This window comes from Trichechus manatus, unplaced genomic scaffold (assembly GCF_000243295.1).
Source record: "Trichechus manatus latirostris isolate Lorelei unplaced genomic scaffold, TriManLat1.0 scaffold00106, whole genome shotgun sequence".
Taxonomy (NCBI): domain Eukaryota; kingdom Metazoa; phylum Chordata; class Mammalia; order Sirenia; family Trichechidae; genus Trichechus; species Trichechus manatus.
The window spans coordinates 581960-594553 of NW_004444042.1; the positions used below are offsets into that span (position 1 = coordinate 581960).

Here is a 12594-nt window from a genome sequence, read left to right on the forward strand (position 1 = left end):
TCGGGCCCCTATGGCACTGCTCCTTTCTCTAAGAGCACTGGAGGCGGCAGGGATCCAGGCCTCAGCCCTCAGGGTGTTGGGTGGAGAGTGCAGGGGGAGGAGGGCCCCAGGGCCACTGACCCAGGACAACCTCCCCCACCTGCTCACAGGGTCACTCAGAAGAGTGACCATCTGGAGGTTCAAGTCCTGCTACCAGGAAGTCATGTGACTTCAGTCTACCTCTTCCCTCTTGGAGCCTCGGTTTGCCTCTCTGTAAAATGGTAGTGCTGTTAACAGCTCCAGTAGCCTCTCAGACAGCAGTGAAGGGGTGGGGAGGTAAGCGCCTGAACAGGTTTCGTCCATTAAACAGATCTGACCGCAGCGAGCTGGTTCCCAGGGGCCTGGTGATGAAATCCAGGAACTTTCCCGCAGTGGGATCTGACCTGGCGTGGGGGAGGCGCCGGCAGGAGGAAGGAAGCCAAGTCCCTCCCCACACGTCCGTCGGCTTTGCTGAGCTCAGATGTGGGAGTGGCAGCCAGGGTTCAGGAGGACGTCTGTCCTAGGCCTTGAAGAAGGGTGGCCTGGCATTTCAAGGGTGAGGGCTGCCTGCCCGCTGTCTATGGGGAGCTGGCAACAGCTAATAAACCCCCTGCAATCTGCACCCACCAATCCCGCCTGCGCCGGGCGGGCATGAGCAGTTTTTCACGCAAAGCTGCGCACAGCTTTGTCTTGGAGAGACAGCTCTGGCAGTGCGTCCCTGAATGAGGCCATTTGTCCTCCTGGTGACGAGAAGGTGGCTGCAGGCTGGGGTGGGCAGAGGCAGAGAGAACGGAGAGAGGCTGTGGGGGAGGTGAGATAGTGGAGATGGGCCAGACATGTCCCCACCACCGTGGGGGTCTGAGAGCCCCCATTCAGCAAGTGGGAGGAAGGGCTGTCTTCAGATGGGGAAACGGATGGCGTGTGACCTGCTCTCCTCTGGCTTAAGAAGTTGTGGGCAGAAGAGGTGGGAAAAGCCAGGCTGGCCTCTAATGCCTTGTGTCACATCCCAACCCTCTGACAAAGGTCGGGCACTCACCACAGGGCCCCCAGATTAGGCTTTCTCCGAGCCTTGGGTTTGCTGGAGAAGGTATTGGAATGCTGGCCTCACCTGAGCCCCTGGACCACCGGCCACAGAGCTGGGAGCCCCGGCTGGTCTCAGCCCCTGCTACCCGGGTCTGCCAATACCACCCGAGGCTGTGGGCTCCTCTGGAGCCTGTCAGCACTCCCGAGAAACCAGACCAAGCATCTGTGTGCTGACACAAAGCAATCATCCACTTTGCTTGAGTTTCCACTGTTCCCAGAGCTCAGGCTGCTCAGCTGGGACGGGAGAGTGTGCTTAGAACAGAGGTTAGAATAAAAAATGTACACCGGGGCCCAGCAGTTTCCACTTGCTGGGTATGCATTGCTGGGTGTAAGAGGTGGGGTGGGGAAAGTCTGGACAAAGGGGAAAGCCACAACCTAGCCAGTCTTGTGGGGTGCAGGTCCAAGGTCCGCCATTCAAGAGAAGCCGGGCATTGGCTGGGTCGTGCAACCTCCCAAAGAACAACCGATCGGCGTTTTTAAAAATCACCGAGCAGCCCAACCTCAGCATATCTGCGGACCACGTGGAGCCCAGGTGGTCAGCCTGTGCCCTCTGTTTGACAATCACCCCCCTGCTCGTCCCTAAGGAAGGCTGCCTGCTCTTCTACAGGTGGTTTCCAGGGCTGCCTCTTCCAGCCCTGCTCTCTCGCTTGAGCTCTATGCTCCCATCTCCCAATGCCTGCTGCTTGCCTCCCCTAGGATGCCCTCACATTCTGGACTCTGCCCACAGCCCCTCATCTCCCAGGGTGAGCCTGGAGCCATCGCTGGCCAGTCTCAGGGAGCCAGAAAGGGCACTGGGGCAGGGAGTGGGCGCCCCAGCTCTCGCCTGTGTGACCTGGGGTAGGCCCTCCCCTTCTCCGAGTCCCCGGCTCCCCACCTCTTGGGCTCTGACATTCCCGAATCTATTATTTTAATGCACCGTTGGGCAGCTCAGAGGGGTCAGCTGAGGCAACAGAGTCGTTCAAGCATGGACAATGGCTCCAGCACATGGAGGGCTCTCGGGGGCCTCAGACATGGCGACTGCATGGTGTTTGGTGCTCACGTAGTCAGCAGGCATGGACCCACTTGGTGCTGAGGAGGCTGACATTTCAGTGCCGCCTGCCAAGTCGCTGAGGGCTGGCAGGCGGCGGCTGGCGGTGGGGGTGGGCATGCTCCGCTCTCAGGGGAGGACGGCGGAGCTGTCAAGGTGCTGCGGCTGGGCAGGTGACCTTGTGCACAGAGGCCAGGGGAGGGAGCAGCTGCCCCCCTCTCGAGGAGCCTCCTGCTGAGGAGGATCCTGTGTGTGTGTGTGTGTGTGTGCGCGCGCGTGTGTGTGTGCGTACGCGCACGCGCCTGGGTGTGTGTGCTCCTGTGTGCAGCTCAGAGGCTAAAGGCTGCACCAGAACAAAGAGCTGGGGGCTGGGTATCTGAGGGCCCACGTGGAGACGGCTGACTTGGCGGCGGGTTTGCTGCGGTGTCTGGTCTGCGCTCATGTTCCATGCACGGTCTGGCTCTGTCTCTCATACATGCAGCACACACGCCGCACAGCGCTGCCCCCAGGCCCGAGTTCCTGCTCCAGAGTCCACTGACGCACGCGCAGCTCAATGCCATCGCTCCTGACAAAGCACCTCGCCTCATGCATGATCTCATCCCATCGTCCCCTTGTCTGGCCCCAGCCTGGCCTCCTGACAAGAGAGACAGACAGGGAGATGGAGCAGGAGAAGGGGTGGTAGATGGGGGGGAGAGAGTAAGAGAGACACACAGCCACACACACCAGCCACACACATAGCACACACATCACACACACAGGGACACACAAAGCTATGTATGGTATATGTATGTGTGTAAGATGTGTGTGTGGTGTGGTATGTATGGCTCTGTGTGTGGCTGTATGTGCTTGTGTGTATGTGTGTGGTGTGGTGTGTGTATGGCTATGTGTGTGGTGGTTTGTATGTGTGTGGTATGATATGTGTATGTGTGTGGTATGTGTGGTGTGGTATGTGTGGTGTGTGTGCATGGCTTTGTGTGTGCCTGTGTGTGTGATATGTGTGGTGTGTGTGTGGCTGGTGTGTATGGCTGTGTGTCTCTCATTGTCTCACGCACACCATACACCATACTATACACATACAAAGCGCCACATACACACAGCCACACATACAGGCACAGACACGCAGCCATACACACCACACACACACACACCACACAGCCACACACACGTGTGCATACACACACACACAGAACCACCTGTACACATACAAATGTGTATGCACACAGAAGAACTGAGTTACAGAGAAACCCAGAAAGACAGAAAGTAACGGGGCGTTAGAGATGGGCACAGGCAGTGAAAAAGGGATGGACACAGTCAGAGACAAACAGACATCAGAGACCCCCAGGGAGAAAGAAGAGGGAGAGACTGAGAGGGAAAAACTGCACAAGCGAATTAGACTATTTGGAAGCAGAGAGAGAGACGGAAAGAAGGAGGAGGCTAGAGAAGCCACCCTGGTGGAGGAGCTCTGAGGACAGAGAGGGGTTCTAGAACTGCAGAGGGTGCCCTGTGTGGTCACTCCACATATCACGGAGCTTGCCTGAGGCCGCCAGGGCCCTCACAGCTGGGCCCAGAGGTGTGGTTCCTGTAGGCCAGAAGACAGCCGCGGGAGAGCAACTTAGAGAGGACAGGAGACACGCTGGGAAGCAATGCTCACTCGACACCCTCTGCATGTCAGGCACCTTACTAAGTCTGTGTTTACGGAATCTCATCTGATCCTCACAGGCAGCCTGTGAGGCAGGTGGCTAAGTCCTCGTTATAGCCGAGATTTCAGCCCTGAGAGGTGGGCAACGTGGCCAGGAGAGGAGCCCAAGCCGGAGCTGGTCTGAAACTGGGACTCAGGGCTTAACTCCCATGGCCTCCACCTGCTGCCCCAGGGCAGGCACTTCATCAGGCAATTAAATGAGCAGCTGAAGCCTTCCTGCTCAGACTGGACCCTGCTTTCCCAGAGGACAGACAGAGTTGGGGGGTGTGGGGGATCCTGGGCACCAGAAGGCCCGTCCTTCTCGAGGAGCAGCCTGTGGAAGGTGGTCAGTCGTGGATGTTGGTGCTGACAAGGGCCTGCCTTCTAATAAGGGAATTCAGGTGACAGCCAAATGCCCCTGGGAGCAGCTGGGCTCCTGGGACAGCCCATTCTCTCGTTTCCCTCCTACCCATGCCCTCTCTTGGTTGTATACCCTAAATATCCTTCAAATTCATCCCTTTCTCTATTCTACTCCCACTTTCCTGGACCAAGCCCCCATCATCCTCACCCTGACTTCCCCATAATCTGCCACCTGGCCCCTGCATTCACACTGTACCCCCACTACAATCTGTCCTTCAACTGTAGCCAGAGGTATCTTTGCAAAATGTGAATTTAGTCATGATCCTGTTACTCTTAGTACCATGACCACAACCTTCAATAAGGCAGGCCCTCTGTGTACAGCTGCTGCTGATTTCTTCAGCCTCACCCCACGCCACATGTCCCTTACCTCGGGGCTCCAGAACCACTGCCCATCTTTTAGTTCTGACAAAACGCCATGTTCCCCTTCACCTCAGGGCCTTTGCCTTTCCCTTACCTGGGAAGCTCTTCCTCCTTTTCTTCACCTATTTAACAATTAAGAATTGAATTGTGTCCCCTCCAAATATGTGTTGGATTCTTAACCCCTATACCTGTGGAAGGAGCCCTGGTGGCACAGTGGTTAAGCCTTCAGCTGCTAACCAAAAGGCTGGACTGTTTGAACCCACCAGCAGAGGCTCCAAAGGTGAAAGATATGGCCGTCCGCTTCCATAAAGATTATAGCCTTGGAAACCTTATGGGGCAGTTCTACTCTATAGGGTCACTATGAGTTGTAATCAACTCAGTGGTAATGGTTTTTTTTTTTTTTAAACCTGCGGATATAATCTGATCTAATGTGATGTAATCTTCCATAATGCAATCTAATGTAGTGTAAAAAATCACCTTCCATAGTCCAATCTAATGCAATGGAATAAATCAACTGAGGTCACAACAATGTAGGTAGATCCAAAACCTAGTCACTTCTGAGTTACATAAAGAGCAGCAAGGACACAAAGACATTCCCGTACAAACAGGGGGAAGGCAGACACTATCCGACAATGACGCAGATGAATCTACAAGCCCTAAGAACCTAAGCAGCTGAAATAGACAAAGGACTTCCCCCTAGAGCCTTGCCCTGAGTTGAAACTTCTAGACTCATGAACTGTGAGAAAATAAATTTCTGTTCGTTAAAGCCACCCACTTGTGGTACATGTATTACAGCAGCGCTAGCTAACTAAGACATCAACTCTTACTCATCCATTGGGTTTTGGGGAAACCTTTGCCCACCCTAGACTGGCCTGGCCCCTAACACTCTCATGGCATCCTTGACTTTTCGTTCATGGTATATATCACAGTCTGAATTTACACACACACACATACACACAAGCCTGTGATTATTCGATCAAAGCTTTTTTTCTCCCTATAGACCAGGAATCTGCAAACCACGGCCCACTGGCCATTTTTATAAGTAAAGTTTTACTGGAACACTTCTATGCTCATTCATTTACGTATTGTCTATGCTGCTTTTGCATGGCCCACGAGGCCTGAAATATTTACCATCTGGCCCTTTACAGAAAAAGTTCACCAACCCTTGCTCTAGCCTGAGTTTCTTCAGACAGAACCGTGTCTGTTTTGTTCCCCATGGTAACCCCAGCCCTGGTCCGGAGCCTGCACTGAGCAGGTGCTCAACGATGTATATTCTATGTATGTCTATGTCTCCTTAATAAGTAGTGATTTTTACCTTCTCAAAATTGTATTTACTTCAGTTAGTATTAAAACTGCAGATTTCATCAGGAATAGAAGACCATTGCCTGGCAAATAGTTCAATACAATAGCAATGTCCCAACACATGCTGTTCCTGTCAAGGTTCTGCGAGTAGCTACTGGCTAATGAGACGTCACACACCCTTTTATAATTAGCTACAACCCAAATGCAGGACTGGGAGCTACATGGAAGGGAGCACAAACCCACATATGAGAGAAGACGGGTTCAGAAGATTTATGACAACACAATGTGAGACGGCCTTTAAACGTTGTCTTCTGTATACATGGTCCCTGGCTGGCACAAATGGTTTTCACTTAAGTACTAACTGAAAGGTTAGTAGTTCAAACCCACCCAAGGGCACAGTGGAAGAAAGACCGGGCAATCTGGTTCCATAAGGTTTACAGCCAAGAAAACCCTATGGAGCACAGTTCTACTCTGTAACACATGGGGTTGCCTTGAGTAGGAACTGACTCCACGGCAACGAGGTTGGGTTTTTTTTTTTTTGTTTCTATATTCACTCCAAAGAACTGATGGATGAATTCAGTGAAAACATCTGTTTTGTTGATGTAGAAAGGAAACAATCGCTTTTTCTTCTCTTTCTCAATGACTTGTTCTGGCTGTGCAGAGAATGTTAACAACATTCAGACACTGTGCTGGGCACTTTACATATTTCTGGAAGCTACCATCACCCCTGCAAGGTAGGTCTCATGATCGTTCCAGCTTTTCTCAGGAGATAAACTGAGGCTCAGAGACCATACACTCAGTATGTGATAGGGCCGGCTTGTCTCAGGTCTGTGTCTTAAAGCATGCACTGACCCCTTCACTAAGCAAGGCTCTGAGGATGGAGGCAAACACGAATCACCCAGACGGACTGCTGCCCGGCACCTTCTGTGGCGCGCGCTTAGTGTAGGGTCAGGATGCATGGAGAACATTATGCACAGTAGGCTTTCAGGGACCCTGAATGTACTGGTTCATTTTTATTTTTAATTTTGTGTTTTATTTTAAATAAATATTTTTTGAATGAATGAATACAATGGAGTGTAAGGGTTAAGAATGATGGCTCTGGAATACAGGTCTAGGCTTAAATCACAGCTCTGCCATGCCCCAGCTATGTGACCTTGGGAAATCTGTTAGCTTCTCTGAGCCTCAGTTTCCTCATCTGTAAAATGGAGGTGATCACAGCACCTATGCCAAGGGGTCACTGGGGTGATTAAATGAGATGGTGCATGTCCTGTGTTCAACACAGTGCCTGTTGTTGGGGTGCAGTATGCCTCAGGTTCATGGTTGGCCCTGAGGCGCCCCCTCCCAGGGCAAGAATACTCCCTGGGAGCAGACGCAGGGACAAGGCCTTGGGTGCCCTGAGGCTCCTGCCCCACTCATGGGCTCCAGAGCCTGGTGCTCCTCCCTGGAGGAACCTGGACAAACCCAGGTGCCATGAAGCAGGGGGGGGAGCCAGCCCCAGTACACATCCTGGTTCCCCTGCCCACCTCCTGATGACATCCGCGAAGCCCCCAAACGGACACCTACCAGCAGACTTGGGAGTGAACTTGTCTCGGTTTGCGGCACACACAGCCAGCAGTCTGTAGCCGAGGTCCAGGTCGAACCCTTGCTGGGCTGCCACCCGGCTGACCACCTGACAGCAAGAGGGAGAGGAAGGGTAGGGTGAGTCACTGCCCAAGCAAGGCCTGTGAGCCTGGCTAAGTGGGCCGATGTGCCCATTTTATAGGTGGAGCAGGTGAGGGGCCAGTCTAAGGCAGGTCTCCTGGATCAGGCCAAGCTGGGATTCAAACTGTGCCTCATTCTGTCACTCCGTAAATGTTGATAAGCACTTCCTCCTTGCCAGGCACTGGGATCCTGCTCCCTGCTCCCATGGAATGTCCAGTCTGGTGGTCCCGGCCCTGCCACTTTCAAGGGCTCAAATGCAGCCGCATTCTAGAAGTTGCCTGGGAAGGTCATACCATCATCTTTTGGATGACCCAGCCCAGGGTCTTTGCTCCGCCAATGTAGTAGCTCTTCAATCCACCTTCCAAGTTCCCGCCCCAGGAAGCCCCCCACGTCCCCACACTTTCCCCATCCTTCCCAGAGCTCCTGTATCCACCATGCTGGGGTTACCCCTTGTGACCCCAGGAATGTTCTTGACCAGCAGCAGCAGCAGCAGCACATGGGAGCCTGTTACAGATGCAGAGCGTCCAAGTCAGGAGCTGAGGTCACCAGCAACACTGGTTCAGAACACTTGGCTTCCCAGGAGACTTCAGGCCATAGCTGCCCTGGACTAGACAGGCTGCCCTGGCGGGGCGGACACTTCTCAGGTTCCTCAGTGCGTAGCTCCGTGCCAAGCACCCAGTCACTCAAACCCTTGCCCAGAGACCACAGGACACTGTCATGGCCAGCCTGATGTCTGTCTCCAGAGCTGAGAGGGGCCCAGCACAGAGGATGCCTCTGTCAGTGCGTAGGTGGAAGTTTATCAGCAGCTGTGTATCCGTAGCTTCAAGTCCCACCCCACCCCCCCGTGGATGTCAGAAGTGGGGATGGAAAGGTGGGGGGCGAGGCACTCCGGGGCCCTGTGAAGGCTCTGCAGGTTCATGCCCATCGGCCTCCCCCGCCTTCCTAGCCCTTCCAGGTGTCCCCGGGCTGCCTGCCCTGCTTCTGCCCATCCACCTTTCTTGTTAATGGAAGCAAAATTAGGTTTCCTTATTAAGAAGGAAGGACGTTGGAAATGGAGTCATTTCAGACAGCAGCTGGGGTGGCTACGGCTGACTGGGAAGGGGAGTGCTCCCAGACGCAGTGGGCTCGTTCTCTCTAGGAAGGAAAGTCTCAGACAGTCAGCAAACCCTTAAGAGACCACCTGCTCCTGAGGCACTTGGGGACATGGAGGGCCTGGGAGGGGCCTCAGGCTGCCAGGGAGTTGGCCTGGCCCTGCATCAGAAGTGTTCCCCTTTATCTGCTTTATATTTTCGGGGTTCACTACAAGGGCTGTAGGGCTAAAAAGGGTGGGAAAACTACTCTAGGCTAACCTCCTTCATTTAAAAAATATGGACACTTGTGGCCCAGAGAGAGGGTCACTGCACCAGGGAGGGGCTGATGGATTCCCCTTCCCAGGACCCCGGGGCCCCTGCTGCCCCATCTCCTGGGAACTCCCTGTGTGGGGCTAATGGCCAAGCCAGGTTGGGAGGAGAAAGGACTGTCCTAGGTTAGGATATTAGCTCAGCTTCTCCACTCAAACAGAAGCCCCCTGCACAGAAGTCTTCCATTCTCCCCCTGCTCTATTCACCTGTCTGATAGAGTGGAACGCCTACCCCCTGCCCATCCACACCACATTCCAGAATCTCTGGGCCACTCCAGGCAGGGGCATCCTCACTGTTGGTCTCATTGGCCAAGCAGGAAAAACCAGTGTCCCTAAGTCTCTATGGCCTGTTGATCATTTCAAGTCTGCAGACAGACATTCTTTAGAGAGTGGGGGGTGGGGTTCCAGGCTGGAGGGGCTACCTGCTGCTCAGATGTGATGACAGTGTCCCCGTGCTTGGTAGGAGGGCCTTGGGGTGGGGACAAGCAAGTGGCACTGACAGGTTTGTGCAGACTGGTGCATCAGTGGGGCTGCTGTCGGTGGCGGGGGGGGGGATGTCGAGGCACATGAATAGCGTTAGAATGCTGGCTCCCAGGTACTGAGGGCCAAGTGAATGCTCGTATGTAACAAAGCTCCGAACCCTCATAACAGCTCTGTGAGGCAGGCGTTATCTCTGTTTTACAGATGAGGGCACTGAGGATGAAGAACAGTCCAAGGTGACAAAGCTTGTCAGTGGCCAAGCCAGGATTAGATCCAGGTACTAGGGCTTGAAAGTCTGGGCTCTTGTTCAGACCACAAAGGGTTAAAGTCATAACTCCTAACCTGGGCTGAGGGCAGGAAGGCAAAGGTCCTTCTGTTTGGCCAATCCTGGCTAATCATGTCACTCTTGTTTAAGGTAAATACTAGCTAAACTGAGCAAGAGGGCCCTGGTGTACATGTGCAGGCCAGCAAGAGCTGTCCTGTGGCTCGGGCCCCAGCCAGATGGAGGAGCAGGGAGTGTCACCCCAAACCCCAGCATTCAGAGCAGCTTGGGCTGAAGGGTCATCTGCTCTAATAGCCTTTCACGGATGAGGAGGCAGAGATCCAGAGAGGGCAGGGCCTTGCTCAAAGTCACACAGCCGTTGTGGCAGAGCAAGCTGAGCTGGACCCTGCAACCCTACAGGGGCTCATGTGCTGCTCCCCTCTCCCTCAAGCCCAGCCTGAGGACCCCAGGGGAGTCCTGTGAGGTGGGGTCTGACTGTTTGAAAGAGAGACCTGATTCCACCCGCAATGGGTACGGTGCCCTCTGGGAAGGTTCTCAGGGCGGGAAGACCCTGCCTCCTCATGAAAGGTAGTGGTGAGCTGGCCACGGTGCTGCTGCCCTCTCCTGGAGGCTCTGGCCCCACAGGCTGGGCTCAGCCAAGAATGTGCAAGGCTGGCCTTCTGCCTGGCCTCACTGTCACAGGCGTGGACCCCTCAGAGGGCCCTGACAGGCAGGTAGTGCAGCCCCTCATGCCACAGTAAGAGGGGCTGGCTCAAGGTCATGTGGCAAGTTTGTTAGTCCCATAAGGGAGTGTGTTGCTTTGAAAGGTAGGGAGCCGTCTCGCCATAAAGCAAGTGCTCCCGGAAGGGGCCTGGGCCTGCGCTCCGGCCCTGACTCCACCCCATGCTGTGCATCCTAAGGCAAGGCATTTAACCTCTCTGAGCCTTGGGTTCCTGTCTGTAAAGGGGTGAGCACGCCCCCATCTCCAGCATTGTGTGTAATGGGCTCTGACTGTTCCCCGTGTTTGGGTTCTCTCTCTACAGCTGCACCACCCGGAAGCCCTCATTCCACACTTTCCCACCATACTCAGCATGAGGGTGGGCACAGTGGCAAGGTACTCACTGCTGCTGCTGCTTTGGAGTCAGACAAGAGACTGGACTGTGGTTCTGCCACTTACTAGCTGTTCTGCCTCACCCAAGTGACTTAACTCTCTGAGCCTCAGTTTCCTCATCTGTGAAATGGGTCAAAACACTCTCCTTGCAAGGATGACAGGCCAGGATCTGGCACACGGCTGGCACTCAATGGATGCTGTGAGTGTACACCCATGGCTTCAGCAGTACATCATTTGAGGCTATGGGAAGTCCCCTCACTGGGAAAGGGAAGGGGGGCTTGTTGATCGTAACTAGTTTCTGCTTCCCTCTTGACCTCCTTTCATATACCTCCCTCCCCCATGCTCCGGCCACCTGCACCTTCTTTCTGTTCCTTGAAGTTGTCAAGTGTGTTCTACCTCAGAGAAAGAAGGAGTAAGGTCCAGAAGGGCCTGATTTCCAGGGGGCGCCCAGAGAGGTGGCTCAGCCTTGCGGCTAAGGGAGGGGCAGGGAGTGAGCCGGCAGAACCCGGCCCTGAAAGGCAATGGTGGCCCAGGGCCGCTGCCCCTGGGGAGGGCCATGGAGCTCCTGCACTCTGCGTCCTGGAGCTGGAGTGGGAGATGGGGGCGGGGGATTGCCAGCAGCCCCAAAGGCCACTTCACCCAAGGGCTTGCAGAGTCTGGAGCCTCTGCTCTAATTGTGCCTGAGCTGCTTAGAACCTGGTAAGGCAAAAATTTGTCCATTTGCTGCCGGAGGCTAAGTGGTTTTTAATTTATGTTCCTAAAGTAAGCTGGATCCAGAGGAATTTGGAATTCGCCCCCAGAGGTCACTCAGGGGATTGCAACAACCCAGGGCTGCCACTTGGATGGGGTCGGGGGGGCGGGTGTCGGGATCCCTGTGTGGCAGGGCTGGGCTGAGGATGTCCAGGACTCTGGTGGGGTCAGTGGAACCGGCCTGGAATCGGGGCACACTGTCTCCCTCTCTCAGTTGCCTTGTCTATAAAAGGGAGGTGACAATCCCTTCCCTGCCTGCCTCACGGGGATTTTGTGAGGATCCAAGGAGACAGTGCCCAGAAAAATGCCTTGGGCACTGTGGGTGTCTTCTATGACACCCTCTTCCTGCTGCTGGCTCTGCTGAGCTCCAAGGGACATTCCGACTCAGGCCTCTGTGGCTGTGGCTGGTGGGCCAAAGGCCCCTTTACTGGCTAAAGGGCAGGCTGGAGGGATGGGGGCAATGTGGAGAGGCCCAGGAGAGTGGGTGCTGCGCCTTATCCACAATCTCCCCTATGGTCACTCGGAGCGCACAGGGTCCTCTCAGGCTCCTTCCTCCAGGAAGCCCTCCATAATCCCCCCATCCTACCCTCCGAGGACACCTCCCTTCTAAGCTCCTGTCCTCACGCAAATCATATCCCATCACTCTCCTGCTTAAGACCCTTCAAGGGCTCCCCATCATCCTAATCACATCCAAACTCTCCTCTGTTTGGCCTGCTGGCCCTGTCTTAACTGTTTCTGCTTCTGCAACTCCCCTCCTCCCCTTCCCCTGTGCTCCAGCCACTTGAGCCTTCTTTCTGTTCCTTGAACAAACCAAGCCTCCGGGCCTTTGCATGGGCAGTTCTCTCTGCCTGCAGCATCCTTCCCTCTCACCTGCCCTCACCACAGCTGACCCTTCCCGCCATTCGGGTCTCAGCTGCAATTTCACCTCCTCAGGAGGCTTTCCCTGAGCCCTCTGCCCAGTCACTCCCTCTCACAGGAGGCTTTCCCTGAGCCCTCTGCCCAG

At 54.7% G+C, this 12594-nt stretch overlaps 1 protein-coding gene across 1 annotated transcript in view; it reads right to left on the bottom strand.

The window, feature by feature from the left end:
- ZMIZ1 (zinc finger MIZ-type containing 1) overlaps positions 1 to 12594 on the bottom strand; it is a 188287-nt gene that overhangs the window by 96780 nt on the left and 78913 nt on the right. Inside the window, exon 4 of the mRNA XM_004383162.2 lies at positions 7452 to 7557. Within this exon, the coding sequence (XP_004383219.2) occupies positions 7452 to 7557 (106 nt within the window). The remainder of the gene's footprint in view (positions 1 to 7451; positions 7558 to 12594) is intronic.